We start from the raw sequence: 18,639 nt of genomic DNA, 5'->3' as shown, positions 1-18,639 counted from the left end.
TGCTGCAACTCCTGTTTTCGAGCTCGTGAGATGTGAGTTACATATCAAAAAAATATCACTGTTAACTTCTAACGCATATGAACTCAATGTGACATAATACATATTTCAATCAAACTAGCGATCTAGAAATGCACAAGAGCCTTATAAACCCAGAGAATAGGGCCACAACTCCAAAATAGGGCCACAACTTCAAATATCAACCACTAAATCATGGTCAGTCCATGTTCAAACACAATAGTCCAATCACAGTCAGTCAGAGTTCATTAACCAGGACAACATTACATAATCCATAATCGACCACAATGTTCACAACAACCCGCAATGTGAGTTTGTCTGAAGCATGTCTCTCTTCCAGTGATGACACGATTCATAGAATGAAACCTCTTTCTGATGAAGACTCGCGAATACTCTTCCATAGAAGAATATTTCAAAGCGAGGACAAATGTCCAGAAGATTTGCAGGTAGTATCAAGAGACATCTTGAAGAAATGTGGTGGTGTACCATTAGCCATCATTACAATAGCTAGCCTACTTGCTAGTAATCAACGAGTAAAGCAAAAATATGAGTGGATGCATTTGCACAATTCGATTGGCCGTGGAGTTACACAAGGTGATATTGTGAAGGACATGAACATGATATTATCACTCAGCTATTATGATTTGCCATCCCATCTGAAGCCTTGTTTATTATATCTAAGCATCTTTCCTGAAGACTTTGAGATTAAGAGAGATTGGCTGATATGGAGGTGGCTTGCTGAAGGGTTTATCCAATGTGACAAAGAAGAAACCAGGCTGTTTGAGATCGGAGAGCGCTACTTCAACGAGCTCATGAATAGGAGCTTGATCCAGCCAGCGAAAATCAATGACGAAGGAACGGTAGTAACTTGCCGTATACATGATGTGGTGCTTGACCTTATATGCTCACTGTCAAGTGCGGAAAATTTTATCTTCATATTGAATAATGCTGAGTGCCATGCACCTAATCTGCAAAGGAAGTTTCGCAGATTATCACTTCATAATATCAAGGCAAAGGTTCAGAATCATCAGTTTGATAGCACCAGCCTGTCAAAAGTGAGGACCTTTGCTGTTTTTTCTCCCGTTGCTTGTGATTGGTTGCCATCTCTCTCAAGCTTCCATTTTTTACGTGTGCTGGATCTTATTGTGGCAGCCGTGAAAGTAGCTCTGGTCTCAACCTCAAGTATGTTCGGAATTTAATTCACCTAAGATACTTAGGGCTCAAGGGTGCAGATGTTCACGAACTCCCAGTGGACATAAGCAAGCTGCAGCTTTTGCAGATACTGGACATACAAGGAACTAGAATAAATGAGTTACCTGCAAGTATTGTTCAACTAAGAAATTTGATATGCCTATCTGTCGATAGTGGCTTGAGGCTGCCAAAAGGAATGGGGAACTTGATGTCCCTTGAAGTGCTGGAACGAGTAGGCTTATCCTCATCTTCTCATATTGTGGAAGAGTTGAGGCATCTGACAGAGGTTATGACACTCAGTATTAACTGTGATAACATGGACGAGGATCTGATTGATATATTAATCAAGTCTCTAGGCAACCTGCACAAATTGCAAAATCTGCATATTGATGATGGTGGCAGATTGATAGATCGCATGTGTGAAAGCTGGGTGCCCCCTCCAAACCTTCGTAGTTTTGATTCATGGGACCCCTTCTTTTTCTTTTCGTCGTTATGCAGACTTCCAAAGTGGGTCAATTCAAGGTCGCTTCCCCACCTCTCCAGCCTGGCCATAGATGTGGAAGAACTGCAAGGGGATGACGTTCAGATAATTGGGATGCTGCCTGCTCTTCGGTCTCTGCGACTTGCTGCAAGACGCGTGATGGGAAGGTTGGTTGTGAGGGCCGATGCATTCCCATCTGCGAGATGCTGCAAGTTCTACGGGTTTCTGACTTGGCCATGCCTTTTTCCACCTGGAGCTATGCCAAGGGTTCAACACCTTGATTTCTGGGCATCTTATTGGTCGATCGCGATTGGTGAGGTTGACTGTGGCATGAACCACCTCCTTTCTCTCGAGCATGTCAAGGTTACTCTGCAGCGTGATAGGTTCACTGTTAACGGGGTCGATGAAGAGGTGGATATAGCCAAGGCTTTGCTGAGGCGCGCAACAGAAGCCCATCCAAAACGTCCCACCATTGAAATCTATTCGACATAAGTGCTCACATTCCTTGCCGCCGGTAAGTCACGTTTACTCATCTGAGGAACCATGAATAAATCTCTTTCCCTGAATATGCTCGTTATCATACTTGTTTGATTTGTCCCTCTTACTTTCTCAATTTCAGGCCTTGAATAAAATCTTGGGAGCCAAATACTAGTAATCCAACCAGTCGCCTTTCGATAGGCAACAAACAATTCATTGCGCCGAGGCAGGCACCGGCATCTCGTTTGATTCGTGTACCGCTGCAGCTCCCGATAAGCAAGGATCATTCTCTCCAACGTATGTTCAGGCTCTGTCTTCCGCGTGTTGTTCTTGTTCAGGATGAACTATTTATTTTTTCTGCATATGCTTTCAGAAATGCAGCACCTCATTTCCTTCATTCAGTCAAGATTCGGTACAACGTAGGGTTCATTCAGTTGGCACTGTTTGTAACAATACTACCTCTACGTTTTAGTCTCTTCATTTGCAGCTTATTGTTTTGTTTTTATCGTCTTATTAGTGAAGAGTTAATTGAACTCGGCTTGTTGGCTTGTTTTGCTTTTCTCGTCACTTATTCAGTCCAGACTCGTACAATAAAAGGCAGTTGATTCAACTCCTGTTGTTGCTCCAGATTCGCTTCATGTTCGTCATGTTTTCTCTTCTTGCTGCAAGTCTTGTTTTTGGAGGTCGTGATAGAGAGCCACAAACGCTTGTCACTGGGGTTCCTTTGCAGTTGATTCAGTTTTGGGTTGCCACTTATCATAGCAGTAGCTCAGTCTACCTCCTTTGGAGTTGATTCAGTTCTGGAGCCACTGGTAGTGGAGACGCCTCGCCAGTTTGGATTTCTCAACCGCTGGGAGAGAAACAGACATGTCTGCCTGCCAACATGTAAGGTCTGGACTTGGATGCTGGCATTCGCCACGGTTAGTACTCTATCAGTGAACCTTTGAGCTTGCCAGTTTTCCTCCTAAGCAACACAGAGGTTTTACCAGTGTTCGAAGATACAGAAAACAATAAATTGACTGCTGAAGGTTAATTGCTTGTCAGCTTGTTGTTTCGATGCCTGAATATGTTCTTCATCTCTCACGAAGAAATGTATTTGTGCTGCAGATCTACCGGAATCAGTGATACATTTCGTTGCATACGATTCGCAAATCAGATGCAGAGGCGGGTGCCTGCAGAAACTGTAACTGAAAAAACAAAGCAAAACAGGGTGATATTTTTGTTTTCAGATGATTGCCTTGTCTTGTGTTGGAAGCAGATGGTATTAGATGATATTACGCCGTATTGTTGAGAGGTCATACTGGAAATGTACCGCTCACGTACCCTCAAGGCTACACGTGGTACTGAAAATTGAATCTGTGCGTACTCTTTATGGGTCTTCATGTGCATGAAAAAACAGAACACCGATGCCTGGAATCAGTCAACAGGTTATTGGTCTGTATGTTGCTTGCTTTGTGCTTAGCGTGTTGACAGCCTGAAGTAAGGCGCGTACAATTTACAGTTTTATAGCCCATGCGTGTGAACATGTTAGTAATCTTGAAAACTTGGGGCATTTTTAACACTGGAACATGTTCATTTTTGTCCTGCTTCTCGACCCGTTGGCTGGGCAGCTGAGGTTGCTGCCAGTCCACCCGAGTTCGAGTCCCGACACGGATGCGCGGTGCTCACGGAGTTTCTCCTATAAAGAAAAGCCAATGAGGGTTAACTCTTGGGTTGGTCTCATTTTTTTTTCTCTGGTTGACCCAATAAGAATGAATGAATGCTGAAACGTTCCAGACTGAACTTGAAGCATCGTGTGAGAAAGGAGGGAGCAGCACTCCGGTACAGTAGCGAACACGAAGGGGAGTGAATGCAATCTCAAGTCTTTAATTTTTCAAACAATTTCTTAAAATCTCATCATTTTTCAAAAAAAGAAATGTTTTGAAAATAAAAATAAAGAAATAAAAATTGATGAAACCTAGTGAGAAGAAACAGCAGAAAAAAAAAACTAGCAAAATGGACCAGAACCTTCCCAAAAATTCCTAAAACTAAAGAAGGGCCAAAAGATACCTTCTAGAAGGTTTACAACACCGATGTGCACGCTAGCTAAAATGGACAACCATGTGTGAAACCCCGCCAACTTGACGCTACGCTTGATGCGTCGAATAGGTTTTGCCAGACAGATGTTCCTTTTGCTGCGGGCGATATATAGACAGGGCGGTCTTTTTAGTGGAAAGAGAGAGAAGGAGACGAAGCTTCTTCACACGAAACTGTCCGAGACGGGACTTCCTAATCAGCGCCTTTTGCGCCAGTTCGGAGAAGTGACGCTCACACACATGCTCGGTCAAGCCGGCCCATTAAAGCTAGCTCGTGTCGGCTGACGGTTTGACCTTTTAACCTCTGATGATAGTTTGACCTGTTGACTTCTCAGAGAATTGGAAAAGGTTATCAAATTTGCAAAAAGATATCATGAATTATAAAAAACCATGAATTAGAAAAAGTCCTCCATTTTGAAAAAAAAACTCTCAAATTTGAAAAAAAAATGTCCGTGAATATAAATAAATGCTCATGAATTTGCAAAAAGTTCATAGAATTTTAAAAAGTTCACAAATTTTTAAATAATTTGCGAATTTGAAGAGTAAAATTCCATGTTTTCTTTTAAAATTAGCTAACAAAAACCGGCCAAAAAACGGACAGAAACAAAACACAAAGAACCGGCCACCAGAAAAAAAAACGCAGAAGAACCATATTACCACTACAGTCTAAGTGGGCCGGCCCGTTGGGTCGGGGTGAGTATCTATCCTTTTACAAGTCGGGCGCGCACGCACCCGGCCCAATCCCTCTACAAGCAGGCCCGCAGGCCCGCGACCAGGCCTCTCTTCATCTTCTTAGGCCGCAAGAAAAGGAAGAGAGAGAGAGAGGGGGGGAGACCGAAGAAGAGGAAAATCCCGAGAGGCCAAAGAGAAAAAAGCTCACTTCATCGCCTCAGCCCCGCCGCACCCCCACACCCGCCGACGACGCGATGATTCCCAACCTCTCCGCCCTCGAGAACCACTTCGGCGCCGCCGCCGCCGGCAGCGACGACCTCGGCGGCCTCTTCTCCGCCGACGCCGCTGGCCAGCTCGCCCTCGAGTTCCCCACCTGCAACGACGTGCGTGAGCCCCTCCCCCGATCCCCTTCTCCCTCGCCCCGATCCGCCGCCGTCTGATCCCGTTTGTTGTTTTCTCCCCGGTGGCAGTTCGATGGGTTCCAGAAGGCGACCAAGGAGATGGTGAACAACAAGAAGGGGACCACCACGCTCTCCTTCATCTTCGACAAGGGCGTCATCGTCGCCGCCGACTCCCGGGCCAGCATGGGCGGCTACATATGTGAGTCCCCCTCCTCCTTCTTTCCCCTGGGCCCGCGTCCCGGTGCTAGTGCTAGGGTTTGGTCGCGCGGGGGCTCGATTCGCGGCCTGGATGCGTGATTTAGGGTCCGGGAGTTTTAGATCTCCTCGCCGAATCTGGCCCCTTTGTCGGGCGATTTTGTTTGGGATGGCACGTTTGTGATTAGCAATGTTGGGGATGTGTTTGCTTACTCTTGTGCACTAGGGTGTGGGTCTTCGTATCTAGTAAGTAATTCAGGGCAGTGATTCATATTTTTGTAAAATCTCAAATCAACCTGAGTAGGATGTGAAGAACTTCTGCTTAGGTTTAGTGGGCAGCAGAGAAAAACAGGCACAATCTCACAACAGTTGAGCTGCAAAGTGCAGTGCCATAGCCACACAACAGTTGTGGTGACTCTGCTTGGCTATGGCGATTCATTTGGATCATGTGATGAATACAAAGACACAGATTGAGGTTGGATGCTAACGATCTGCTGTAGCTAAGAAGAGATGTACTCTGTAGACTAGTAGAATTGCTAATGATAGAGTTAGTTTTGCTAATGCTTACCAGTGAGTTCAGTCTGCTTATTTGAAGGTCCAACATTTGTGCATACTGATTTGTGTCCTTTGTGGTTTGGAGAAAGAAAATAGAAGGCTGTGGTTATTGTATAATGTCTATTTTTCTGCAAGCTCTAATCCTTCTGCAAAATTGCCCTTGCGTGTTTGTTATCATTGAGAAGACTTTCTGAAAGAACTATTTGTTGTTGTAGAAGGCTTTTGTCTGATGCAAGGATTATCACTTAAACATTCATCAGATTTTATCTCTGTTCTTTACATGACCGCTTATTTCTTTTCCTGCAGCCTCGCAAACTGTGAGGAAAATCATCGAGATTAATCCCTACATGCTGGGAACCATGGCTGGAGGTGCTGCTGATTGTCAGTTTTGGCATAGAAACTTGGGGGTCAAGGTAAAACGACACCTGCTTGTCTACTTGCATCTCATCTCTGCATAGTAAGACTAACAATAGATTCTTCTTTCAGTGCCGGCTCCATGAGCTTGCGAACAAGCGAAGGATCTCTATTGCTGGTTCTTCAAAGACGTTAGCTAATATCCTTTACTCGTACCGCGGGATGGGACTTTCAATCGGTACAATGATTGCTGGATTTGATGAAACTGTGAGTCGCCCTTTGACATATATATTAGTCTCTTTAACCTGTACGGTCTATGCTTATGTCTTAACTGTTTTGCTCTTGATGTAGGGTCCGGGCTTGTACTATGTTGATAGCGAGGGTGCAAGGCTCAAGGGAAGCCGATTCTCTGTTGGTTCTGGCTCTCTATATGCTTACGGTATCTTGGATGAGGGGTAGGTTTTTTTGTAATACCTCTAGTATGTTGCTTTGCTCGCTGCTCATATTATCTGGAAGTTGCATCCCCTTATATTTGTGCTTTACATTTCAGTTACAAATTCAACATGTCAGTTGAGGAAGCTGCTGAGTTAGCTCGGCGGGCTATTTACCATGCAACATTCCGTGACGGAGCTAGTGGTGGCTGTGTTAGTGGTATGCATTCTGTTTCTTGGAATTTGTCCTGATATTTGTTTTAGAAATTTTGTACATAACCCTGTTTTACATTACTGTCTACTTATGCCATTATGAAGCAAACAGTAATAACAGCAAACAGCCTTTACCAATGTATTCTGGACATACTGTTATCATTACAGTTTTAAACCAAGCTGCCTTTGTTGATATGTTTATGTTGCATCCATGATCTAATAAAGCATTGAACAAGTAATGCTGAAGCCCTGATCCATTCTTGAATCTTGATAGGCCTGTAGGACAGCGGGACTTGTGTGATCTTCTTGAACATCTGCTCCTGCCTGAGTTCACGTATTCTGCCTGACAATTACCTCTTTTGCTTCGATTTCAGTCTACTACGTTGGCCCTGACGGCTGGAAGAAGCTGTCCGGAGATGATGTCGGAGAGCTGCACTACCACTACTACCCAGTCCAGGCGGCTCCCGTCGAGCAAGAGATGGCCGAGGCCCCCTCTGCGTCAACCTGATTGATGTCGTACGAAATTCCGTGAACTGTGCTGAAGCACCTTGTTTTATGGACTGGGGGCTTGTTTGTCTCCTCCTCGACATTAGAGTGTTCTCTTCTGAGACCTGCTGATGTTCGACTTACACATCTGTTATGGAAGTGTGGTTGTAGACTGATGAATGTTATAGATGTTTCCATTGAAGTTTCATTTGAATTCGCTTGCTTGCCTGTTGTTATGAGTTTGTGTTGCTGCTGGATAGTCTGGGCCTAGGGTGGGCAAATGAAGATGCTTTTTAAATCAACGGCCGGTGAGGTGACTACGAACTGAGAAGTGAACTGATGGTCCGATAGATGCTGAACAATCGTGCTGTAAACATTAGGCGAAAAAGTCTCATATTCAAACCTCACTTTTTGCACGCAGAGGTAAAAAGATGGACTGGTTCGTTTCCTACAGAACCGGCGGCACTGCAGATTTCAAGCATTTCGTTCCTCTCTGAATTTTACTGCTCTGATGCTTATCGGAGTAGTAAAAATATCTTTCTTTAGGCAATGTAAGACATCTTCTCAAATGGTAAGTGTCACACAATGTGGCATGAAGTAACAACCCCCCGACGTTTTTATAACTAAAATTGTCATAAAGAAAGAAAATCTAAAAAAAGATATAACTAAAATTGTTGTAAAGAAAGAAAATCTAAAAAAAGACCGAAACTAGCCATCCAAACAAAATATTGTCATACTTCATAACTAAAGTTGCCATCCTCAGTTAACTAAAATTGTCATCAAAAAAAGTCAGGGCGGAATTGCTTCGTGCCACACTCATGGCACTTGTCAGGGTCCAATATCTTTTCGTGAGATATTCTCTTGATGATTTTTTCTTTGGTACTACAGTATTTCCGCAACCAAAATAGAAACGCATGCACCGCCGCCCCTTTCTCTTCTTCCCTTTCCCATAGCGCAACCGTCGACCCAAATCTTCCGCTCGCCAGGAGGAACCGCCGCCTGCGATGACGCGACGAAGCCGGGAACGCCGCGTGGCCGCCGACGAGGGAAACTAGGCGGCAGCGCGTGCCGCCGCCAGCCCCCTGCATCCGACGCCAACGAGGAGCGCCGCCACGCCGAGGAGGTGCTCTACCTCCACTCCCTCTGGCGCATCGGGCCGCCCGCCCCTGCCCCCGCCAGAGACTCCCGCCCCACCCGTGCCGCCTCACTGAGGAGGATGTGGCTATGAGGATGGGCGTGTGGAAGACTCAGGTCCCAGCTAGTCTGGCAACTACCAACAGCAGCAGTCCTACACCAGACGGTCACGCAACAGTCCTACACCCAGACCAGCGTGGGCGCACAGCAAGAGCAGCATTGGGCCACTGGACAAGAGCAGAAGGAGGGGAAGGAGGAGGAGGAGGAGGAGGAGGGTGAGGACGGCGAGGACGATGATATCCGGATGATACAACCGGCGATCCGAAGAATAAGGGTAGAGGGAGAAAGCTTCAACATGCGGGAAGGCGAGTTGTCGTGTGATGCATGATTAGCCACTAGCCTTGATCTGATCCATGGCATGGAGCAAAAGGGCACACCATTTTGGAAAAAAAACATTCACATTTGGTTCCACGAACACAAACATTTCAGCACTTACTCCGACGCGGCCATCCGCAACCGTGAATCAAAGTCCCTCAACCATAGATGGTACACCATCAAGAGGACGTGTCCAAGTATTGCGGGCACATGAAGCATCTCATCGCACGGTGGCCTAGCGGTGCACAAATTACCAAGCAAGTAAGCTGATCGCTAGCCGGATGTGCTTAGTTTTGTTGCTCACTAGACGGATATGCATTGTTCACAATGTGTCACTTTGTAGCCTTCTCGTGCTTGTTTGGTGTACAAGAAGTTGGAGAAGAACTTCACCGTCACGCATTGTTGGTTGAAGTTGAATGGACAACCAAAATGGAACCTTTTCATAGCCACGACCGCCGCCCAAGCCACAGAGGAGAAACCGGTGACCCTACCGACCCAACCCAAGAACCGCCAAAAAAGGTAGAAGATTTTTACGGGGAAAGAAGTTGCAGGAGGAAAGAGTGAAGCGAGAAGGTGCGGTGGCAAGCTGATGGAGAGGCTCGAGGACATCTTGTCAAAGAAGGAGGCATGCGTGAAGCGCTCAGACCTCAAGGAGGAGAAAAATGCGGAGAGGTTCAAATTGTTGATGGAGGCGACAGACAAAAAGTTCAAGCTCGAAGAGAGGAGGACCATGATCGAAGAGAGGAAAGCCGCGCTCAAGGAAAAGAAGTTGAAGATTTACAGCCAATGCGGATGATACCAATATGTTGACCTTGAATTTGGATGCTTGGATGCCACGCAAGAATGATCGTGCAATCTGTCTGCTATCAGATGTTGCAGTGGCAGAAAAATGAGTTGATAGCGGCGGATAATGAGGCGGAGGTGGACGCGGACGCGGAGGTTGCCTACGCGCCGACGACGACACCTTGATCGGTGAGCAGATGACTGGGATTGCCGGTCCGGCAGGGCATAAATTTGCACGGACTGCCGAACAGATGTTCTTTTGGATTCAGGCATGTAAAAACTAAGCATACTTGCCTCCTTTTAGTTGTGATTGGGCATGCGATCCAGCGCTGGTGTGACCCGGCACGCTGTATGGATCAGACTATATTTAAATTTTAAATTGACCTTGACTGACGGCATTGGATGGCCGGCTCCGCATCCTTATTCGGAGGAATGTCGGAGAAAATCTACGTGTTGCTGTCGAAGATGCCATAAGATATTTTTTAGCCATAGGAGTGTCGTAGTAAATATTTTTTTAATCTAGGACGCCGCTAACTGCCACACGTGTGGCAGGAAGGGAGACACACCACACGTCTCTAATGCAAACAAATTGCCACGTCATTGCATGCATGCATGTAGGAATCTTTTTGAATTTTCAGCTTTTAAAATGTTTTATCTCTTAAACGAAAAATCCGATTGAAAATCCGTTTCACCATTAAATCCCTCGCGATGAGATCTTCGAAACTAGATCCCATGTTGATATGTTTTGATAAAAAAATTGGATTAAAAGTTGCCATGTCTATTGCATATGAATTGCCATGATATTTACACTGAAGTTGCCATGATATTTTTCAGCTATTTTCTTCTACATTTAAAAGTAAATTTTGACATTTATAAAACGGGGAATTAAGAAACTAGAGTTGCCATGAACCATAAACTAAAATTACCATGATACATGCACGTAAAATTGCCATGGTTCATACAAAAAATAATTTTCATGGTCAAAGTACTGGAGTTGCCATCATCAAAATACTAAAATTGCCATGATCTACAAACTAAAATTGCCACATGGCAACTTTAGTTTAAGCCGTATGGCAACTGCAGTGTAAACATCATGGCAACTTCTGTGCAAAAAAAATAAATTCGTCGAAACATATCAACATGGGGTCTAGTTTTGAAGATCTCGTCGAGACGAATTTAATGGTGAAAGCGGATTTTTAGTTCGCCTTTTTATTTAGGAGATACAACATCTTTAAGCCGAAAACCAAAAAATTTTCTACTGATGTCATCTATTCATACATGGTAAAATGAGTGGTGATGGAGGCGTGTGGGCGATGTGCAAACGCCCACACGTGTGGCCGTTAACATTTTCGTTAATCTAAGTAATATCTTTTTGTGAGATATTCTTTTGATGATTTTTCGGCGGCCCAAGCGGCTGGGCTCCTCCCGCAACCAAAAATAGAAACTCAGCCGCCGCCGCGGCGCCGCCCCTTTCTCTTCTTCTCCCTCCCTGAGCGCAACCGCCCACCCAAATCCCCCGCTCGCCACGAGGAACCGCCGCCTGCGATGACGCGCCGAAGCCGGGAACGCCGCGCGGCCGCCGGCGACGGAGACCCCGCCGGCCCCCCGCATTACGCCCCCGACGAGGAGCGCCGCCTCGCCGAGGAGGTGCTCTACCTCCACTCCCTCTGGCGCAGCGGCCCGCCCGCCCCCGCCGGTCCTCCCGCGCGACCCGCCGGGGGCTCCCGCGCCACCCGCGCCAGCGCCGGAGGCTCCCGCCCCGCCCGCGCCCGCCCCAACCAGCGGAAGCGCCGCAGGACCGAGCGCCCCGCCGCGGATTCCGAGGAGCCCGGCGCCGACTGGCCCCTCGCGCCCTCCCCGCCCGCCTCCCCATCCCCCGCCTCCTGGCCCGACGCCGCCCCCTCCTCCCCCGCGCCCAGGCCGCAGCCGCAGCAGCAGCCTTCCCCCGCCTCGCTCGCGCAGCGGGACGCGCTCCGCGCCGCCGAGGAGTTCTTCTCCGCGCGCGGCGCCGATGGCGACGACGAGTCAGAGGGGTCCGAGTCGGAGGACGGCGGCGACGCGGCGGCCGAGTTCTTCCTGGGGCTGTTCGAGCGGGACGCCGGGCTGCGGGGGTACTACGAGCGGAGCCACGAGGAGGGGGAGTTCCGGTGCATGGGGTGCGTGGGGAGGAAGAGGAAGGGCAGGGGCCAGGCCAGGAGGTTCCGGGACTGCGTCAGCCTCGTGCACCACGCGCGCGACGCCACGCGCTGCGGCAGGCCGCTTGCGCACCGCGCGCTCGCCGCCGCCGTCTGCCGTGTGCTCGGCTGGGACGTCAAGCGGCTGCCCAGCATCGTCATCGACCCCTGCGGCACGCTCGGCCAGGCGCTGCTCGCCAGGGAGGGGGCGAGTGCCGCCGCTTCCACCGCCCAGGAGGCAAAGGTTCTCAGCCCATTCGTTGCTGCAGGTCGCTCACCGACGAGACTTTGTGCTGTAACTTAATTTGATTTAATTGTTGATCGCAGGAGAATGTTGATAGCGTGCACAATGATGGCGTGGATGCAGTGAAGGTGTGCGCCTTGTTACGTTAAAATGGTGGTTATTGGTGGTTGGTGAGATTGCTGGTCAGCTGATCTGGTTTTGTTATTGATTTCAGGAGGATGTTGGTTCGGAGAAGAAGGGCTCCTTGAATGATGACAGGAAGGTAACGCTGGCGTGCAAAGTTGATCACTGACGAGATCACGATACTACTGCTTGTTATTCTGATTTGGTTGTTGATTGCAGGAGGATGTTGATAGTAGAATGAATGAGGCCGCATTAAGTGATGGGGATGGAGCAAAGGTCTGCAACATACAACATAAATGATTACTGATCGATCATGAGATTGTTGCTTGGTTATGTTCTGATTTGGTTGTGACTTTCAGGACGGTGTTGATACAGGGAAGATTGGCCCTCCAAGTAATAACAATGATGGAGAGGTTCATGAGCAAGGGAGTGGTGCAGGAACTGCTGAAAAGGTCTGTATCGATGATAATTAGCCATATAAAGGTTAAAACTCCAATATGATGTACAATAGTATTTTCATGATTTTGGTTGTTCAGTATTTTCTTATCACATGCGGTTTACTGCTTTCTTACACTATCTGACATAACTGTTGTTTGGCATGCAGGAAGGTGCTATTGGCACTAAACAGGAGCATCCTAAGAGTGCAGATGATATGAGGGGCACTTGTAATGTCAGACTAGAAAACAATTCATCAAAGGTGCATCTCTAACCTTCACATTTGCATAATGTGATTGTTTTTTATTGCTTATTGTTATTTTGGCACGCAGGAAGAAGCTGCTACAGAGAATAAGGAGGAGCATACTGACGGTGTTGTTGACTCTCGAGATGATATTGGTAACTTGGGAAACAATTTAATGGACTCATCAAAGGTATTGTCTCTCTCTCTCTCTCTCTCTTAACTCGTCGCATATCAGCATGCTTGAAATCAATCTGTTTTAACTTGATGTGTTGTGTGCAATCACTACCTTAGGTGTACTCGTGCACTCATGACATCTGGACATCGCGATAGGAGATTCTAGATTGACAAGCCACTCACTGAACGTGTTATCCTCCACCTGCCCATCCTAGCCTCGCCAGTTTACAGCCCTCTCACCCAACCAAAAACCTTAACCCATGACTGGGCAGGGCCAACGATGAACGGGCGTAATGCCACAACAATAACGGCGGCCCATTTCTGCCTGCCAACCCAAGCCTTGCCTGCAACTGTCTTTGGCCATCCAACCTCTGCTCCCATGTCTCCTGCCTCCCTGACCAACCTTACCGGATCAGGACCTTGTCCCATCCTGATCCGGTCACATGACTCGTGCCACCGATGGGGCCATCATCATGGGTAGTTGGTACTCCCACCGACTTCACAGCTTGCACAATGTTGTCAGATCTGCTGCATCTGCATTTCAAAGATTACACGCATTACCAGACGTCATGTATATTTTTGTTATGCATTTTTGGGACACTTTTTAGGTAAATGGAAGCAAACACTGTTCCGACCTCCTTCATCAAAAGATACACATGTTTGGTGCATTATCTTATATTTTTCTGTTTTGTATTTTTGTACTGGTTGGTAATAGTATATTTTGTTGAAAAAGTAGCATGTCAAACATTATATTTGTGGGTTGCATTTGCGTACATAGATATTTTTTCTAATGCATTTTTGTGATAGGCAAACATATTTGTCATACATTTTTTTTATTCATTCAAATTATAAAATTGGATGTGAGGAAGTGAGTCTCAGCCAAATGTGTGGAGGGTTGACGTGAAGACATACTAAGTGGCATGATATTTGATGTCCACCAGTCCTGATTTGGATTCTCAACCACATGTTCTTGTCGAACTATCCAGATCTCTTTTTTGTAGCATGATATCCAGATCTCAGTAGTGCTGGAGTACACCAAAAATGGTAATTGAACAACAAGATACTCCACACATGCATTTCGAAACTCAGTTTTGACAATTAATTTGACTAACCAGAAGTGGGTTATGTTCTACAAAAATTGTTTTATCGGATTCGTGTTTGAACAAAGTTTCCAATGGTATAATTCTTTATGACATAGGATTATAAGACATAATCAAATTAGTGGTCAAAGTTAAATCATGCAAAACAAGGACGCCATGTAAAAGGGGACAGAGGGAGTATGCCTTTTCTCATGCATTTGGCCCAAAATCAGTTGAAATGTGTGCTGTGATGATAAACTATTGTGATGGTGTGGATTTTCTGGCCCAGATGAAGATTAGGTAAAATAATACTCCCTCTGTCCCAAATTACTTGTCTTAGATTTGTCAGATACAAATCTAAGGCAAGTAATTCGGGACGGAGGTAATAGAAAGGTAGACTTAAAAGGTTCTTAAGAGAATCTGCTCGGTTGACTAGCTAGCTATGTTACGAACAAACAATAGAAGTTTCTGAATAGAAATCCTGAATGTATATAATTGGATGAAGTATGTATAAATTTGAAGGAGCAAATATCATCCCACAATGTACATCCAGTAATTTATTTGACTTCTTTTAGGGAGTGTTTGTGTGTGTGGAGTTTGCAGATGTGAACCGAGATCATCCGAACATTCTCCTAGCTGGCTGTTGTGATGGCACCCACATATTTATGGATGACACCAGTATTTGGCTGTTGTGACCCACATACTTCCTGATGACATCACTATTTGGCTACTTGCTGATGCTAAGTTCATGTTTTCTGGAATGCAGAGTTGAAAGTTGAGATTGTGCTGTGTACACACGAACTGAAGGAGCACATCCTGGCATCTATCCAATTCGACCATGTGGAGAATGCGGGCGACCATTTCCTATTTTGTTTCGTGAATTCTACCTGAGCATTTCTTGATTTTGCAGTTGTGTAGTTAATCAACTGTTCTTCCGTGGCCCAACTGAGCATAGCTCGTTCTCTCACTGGAGCACTCATGTTAAAGAGAGAAGTTTCTCTTGTGGCCAGTCAGATTCAGTTGCAATTTCTTGAAATGAATGAAGCGATGTGGTCCTTCTTTCCCTCCAAATCGAAAGGTTTCTGAGCTTTGTTGTGATATTGCTTACAATTTTGACAAAATATGGTTGGAGTAAAGAATCCCTTCCTTCTCCAACAGGCGAGTCTTTGACCAATTTTTCTATCAAGGAATTCAAACACCCTACTCTGTCCGTTTTAAAATACTCGGCAGCCCTATTCAAACTTTTGTAAGTTTGGCCATGTAATATATAGAAAAATATATTAGCAGCTGCAAGACTACAACATCAAATAACTCTCTTTAAAAGACACGCCGATTGCCAAGATTAAACGGAGTCTCGAGGTAGGAAGAGCCTGGGGAGACCTTATTCCAACATACCATGGCCACCACCACATTTTCATGTTGCCACAGAAACAAAAATCTAAGGAAAAGAAAACGAGATGTGTGTGTCCCCACTCCTCTCACCATTGACAAGGCCGCCGATCGAGGAAGAGGAGGGATACCGAGGCAGTGGCATGTAGAAAAGCTTTGGTGGCAGCAGCTAGGTTGGGAACCCCAGACGGATACTTTGAGGCCTTGTGTTAGGCACGTTGATAATTGGAAGGCGGTAGATCTGTAGTTAGATTGCAACCCTTATATTGATATGTATAACTAGAGGAATTTACACTATATTATGGTGTGTTGCTCACAACCGCATGATAGGTAAAATGTGATTGGTAGTTTGATATCTGAAAACTAGTTTAATTTACACTATATCAATTCCAGTACCAAGTGTTTGTTTGGCCAGAATGAGGAAAGGGAATGGGAGTTTACACGTTGGAGTCTAATAGGGGATTAGGCACGAGAAGTTGAATTTTAGTCTCAATGCCATGTTTGATGTGTGGTGGGAATTAGTAAAGGAAATTAGAGAGAAAATAACTTTTCACGCGAATTAACAGGGGATGCCGGGAAGAGATATGTGGGAATTGACCTCCTTAATTTCCTTTCCCGTCCCACCTCAATTCTCTTACCCTACAACCAAACAATGGATTATATAGGTCATATACCCCTTAAATTCCCATTCCCTACTTCTAACAGTGCATATAAATAAATCAAACAAATAAGTAAGATCGTATTTAAGATCGAAGCTCATTTGTTGAATGTCATGCATTACCACAAAACATAAATGTGATGTTCGTTGTTGGCCGTTGTTTTCCATACAACTGATACGTTCTGCTATCCTTCTATTCTAAACCCAAAAAATTATACGACTTAATGAAGACATATTTGAACCGCTCGCTTATGCAATTTGCTGCAAAACCATCTCTAATGAAATGCAATTTGCCATATTTTCTAAAGTAGGGAAATTATTTCGCTCAGACAGTTGTAACTGAACAGGCCATCCCCCACCCCGCTCACTCTCAACCATCAATCTTATCACAAAAACCACTAACTCGTGTTAAGTGAGCCAGTGATCGATGCCACCATGGCAGACCAGTAGCAAGGGAAAAGGGCGACAACCACCTTCAGATGTTAGGCCTATAACAAATATTTCTAGATAGAAAGATGTGGCTACCTCAACATGCACTCAATAAAAATGATTTACAGAACAACAAAAATCGAAAGAGACATTGCTCAAAACATCATTGAAATTTACAACTTGTACATTGCACAACTTAAGTGTGTGTTGAAGTAAAAAAAATATTTTTACAATAAAGACAATCGAGGTGACCCACGATCAAACTCTAAGTGAACATATTTATCATCATGATTGAATATGAAAAAGGCTAACCTGACGCTAGCATGCATGCATGTCATGATAAATTCTTGCTCGGCCATGGCAAAATTGGTCACTTGCCTCAAGTTGATCATACAAAATTTAAATAACAAATTAATTTGAAATTTTAGTTATATAATTACAACTTGGGAAAAAGAAGTTCCAACTCTTTCAGGCAATATTTATATCCAGCAAAGCAAGATTTTATTGTAGAAGAAATGGAAACAATGGTACCAAATGAAGTACTCGATCTTATGACCTAATTTATTTAATTAATGGACAAACCACCCATTTAATGAAAAAGGAGCATGGTCTTATTCAAATTGAAAGTGCTTCGCATTCTTTAACCAGCTATGTGCTTCCAGAGTAAGCGCTATAGTTTGTCTCCAATACTCAGAAACTTGATCAAATCATCTTGAACCAATTATGTGCTTTAATACAATTTCCGAAGTAAGAGTTTTAGTTTTTCCAATATTCAGCAACTTGATCGAATCATGCTTTCACAATTTTTTAATCGCCCTGTCGAATGGCATGTTCTCCTCAGCAGGAATAGGCAGCTCCTTCCCTCAAAACCACCCTCGAGAGTTTTCTACCTCATACGTCTCAGAAATTTGCTATCCTAATTTTTCCTATCTTAAATGAATCCATTTTATAAATAGTCGATCCATCTTGTTTTGGGGTTGAGCAGAAGAAATTAGTTATCTAAGTTTCAAACCATAGTTATTGGCATACTTTTCATGAAGTCTCCTTACCATGAGAAAGTGGTCCCTAAAAGGAAGATGCGATGATTACCATGAGAAGTTAGTCCCTACAAAAGGTAGGGTTAAAAAAATGAACTTATATGATGAAAAGGAATGCTCATTTCTAGCAGTGAACGGGTACATTCGATCAGTGGATGCTACAAAATCAATGGAACGGCCAGATCTCATCTCCAGGCTCATTTGAGACGTAAGAGGTAATTTGTCAGCATCAAATCCATTTCTCAGCATCAAATCCAGGGCATATCCTACAAATAGCATTCAGGTCAGAAACAAATGTTCCCTGCCTTGCCTTGCCACTTGCACGGAAACATATATATGCTTGTGTGACTTCTTACTTTCTGTGATCTTCGATTTTGAGGTTCTACATCCACAAAGTGAAGAGAATAACTTGGTTTCATGTTTTTAATTGGGAGTTCATAACCATATAAAGATGTTCCGAGGATCACGCAACCAATTCATACATAATCTGGTCCTTGAATGCCATTCAGAACTCTTAACTCAATCTGCAGTAAACACATACAGATAAGCAACTGATCATTGTCAAATAGATTTTCATGGCATGATGGATTTTTCTTAATTAAGATTTGAGTTCCTAAGTAATATGGTGTGTCGCAGATTTTGCAGCGTACTAATTTTATAGCGACCATTGTTGGCTTTGCTTTCTTCTACTCAGCACATGAAGGATTTTTCTGTAGATGTTAAATACAGGTTTCACGACAATTAATAAGGCACCATACGCACATTTGTCTGTGACACAAATTAAAGGTTGTCTAAATGCAGATTTTGCAGAGTCC

General features: G+C 44.8%; 2 protein-coding genes and 1 pseudogene across 3 annotated transcripts; all 3 read left to right on the top strand.

Annotated features, from left to right (window-relative positions):
- The first annotated feature begins 48 nt into the window (after nucleotides 1-48).
- On the top strand, nucleotides 49-2,697 carry LOC125525863 (disease resistance protein RGA5-like; annotated as a pseudogene). The gene is made up of 2 exons (XR_015611088.1): nucleotides 49-2,201; nucleotides 2,307-2,697. The product of XR_015611088.1 is annotated as a disease resistance protein RGA5-like (transcript).
- A 2,345-nt stretch (nucleotides 2,698-5,042) lies between these two features.
- Nucleotides 5,043-7,760, top strand: LOC125525864 (proteasome subunit beta type-5-A-like). Its single transcript, XM_048690870.2, has 7 exons — nucleotides 5,043-5,294; nucleotides 5,382-5,511; nucleotides 6,369-6,475; nucleotides 6,549-6,683; nucleotides 6,768-6,871; nucleotides 6,967-7,067; nucleotides 7,435-7,760. Exons 1-7 carry the CDS (start codon nucleotides 5,166-5,168, stop codon nucleotides 7,566-7,568), a joined length of 840 nt encoding a protein of 279 aa, XP_048546827.1. The 5' UTR covers nucleotides 5,043-5,165; the 3' UTR covers nucleotides 7,569-7,760.
- Nucleotides 7,761-11,237: 3,477 nt separating this feature from the next.
- On the top strand, nucleotides 11,238-15,491 carry LOC125523994 (uncharacterized). The gene is made up of 8 exons (XM_048689074.2): nucleotides 11,238-12,256; nucleotides 12,340-12,384; nucleotides 12,471-12,518; nucleotides 12,599-12,655; nucleotides 12,739-12,831; nucleotides 12,984-13,076; nucleotides 13,147-13,248; nucleotides 15,078-15,491. Exons 1-8 carry the CDS (start codon nucleotides 11,384-11,386, stop codon nucleotides 15,081-15,083), a joined length of 1,317 nt encoding a protein of 438 aa, XP_048545031.1. The 5' UTR covers nucleotides 11,238-11,383; the 3' UTR covers nucleotides 15,084-15,491.
- Nucleotides 15,492-18,639: the final 3,148 nt, after the last annotated feature.

The sequence above is a fragment of the Triticum urartu genome, chromosome 7A, assembly GCF_056163025.1.
Source record: "Triticum urartu cultivar PI428250 chromosome 7A, HENAU_Tu73, whole genome shotgun sequence".
Classification (NCBI taxonomy): Eukaryota; Viridiplantae; Streptophyta; class Magnoliopsida; order Poales; family Poaceae; genus Triticum; species Triticum urartu.
The sequence above is the reverse complement of the archived record's forward strand: the minus strand, read 5'-3'. Positions and strand labels throughout refer to the sequence as shown.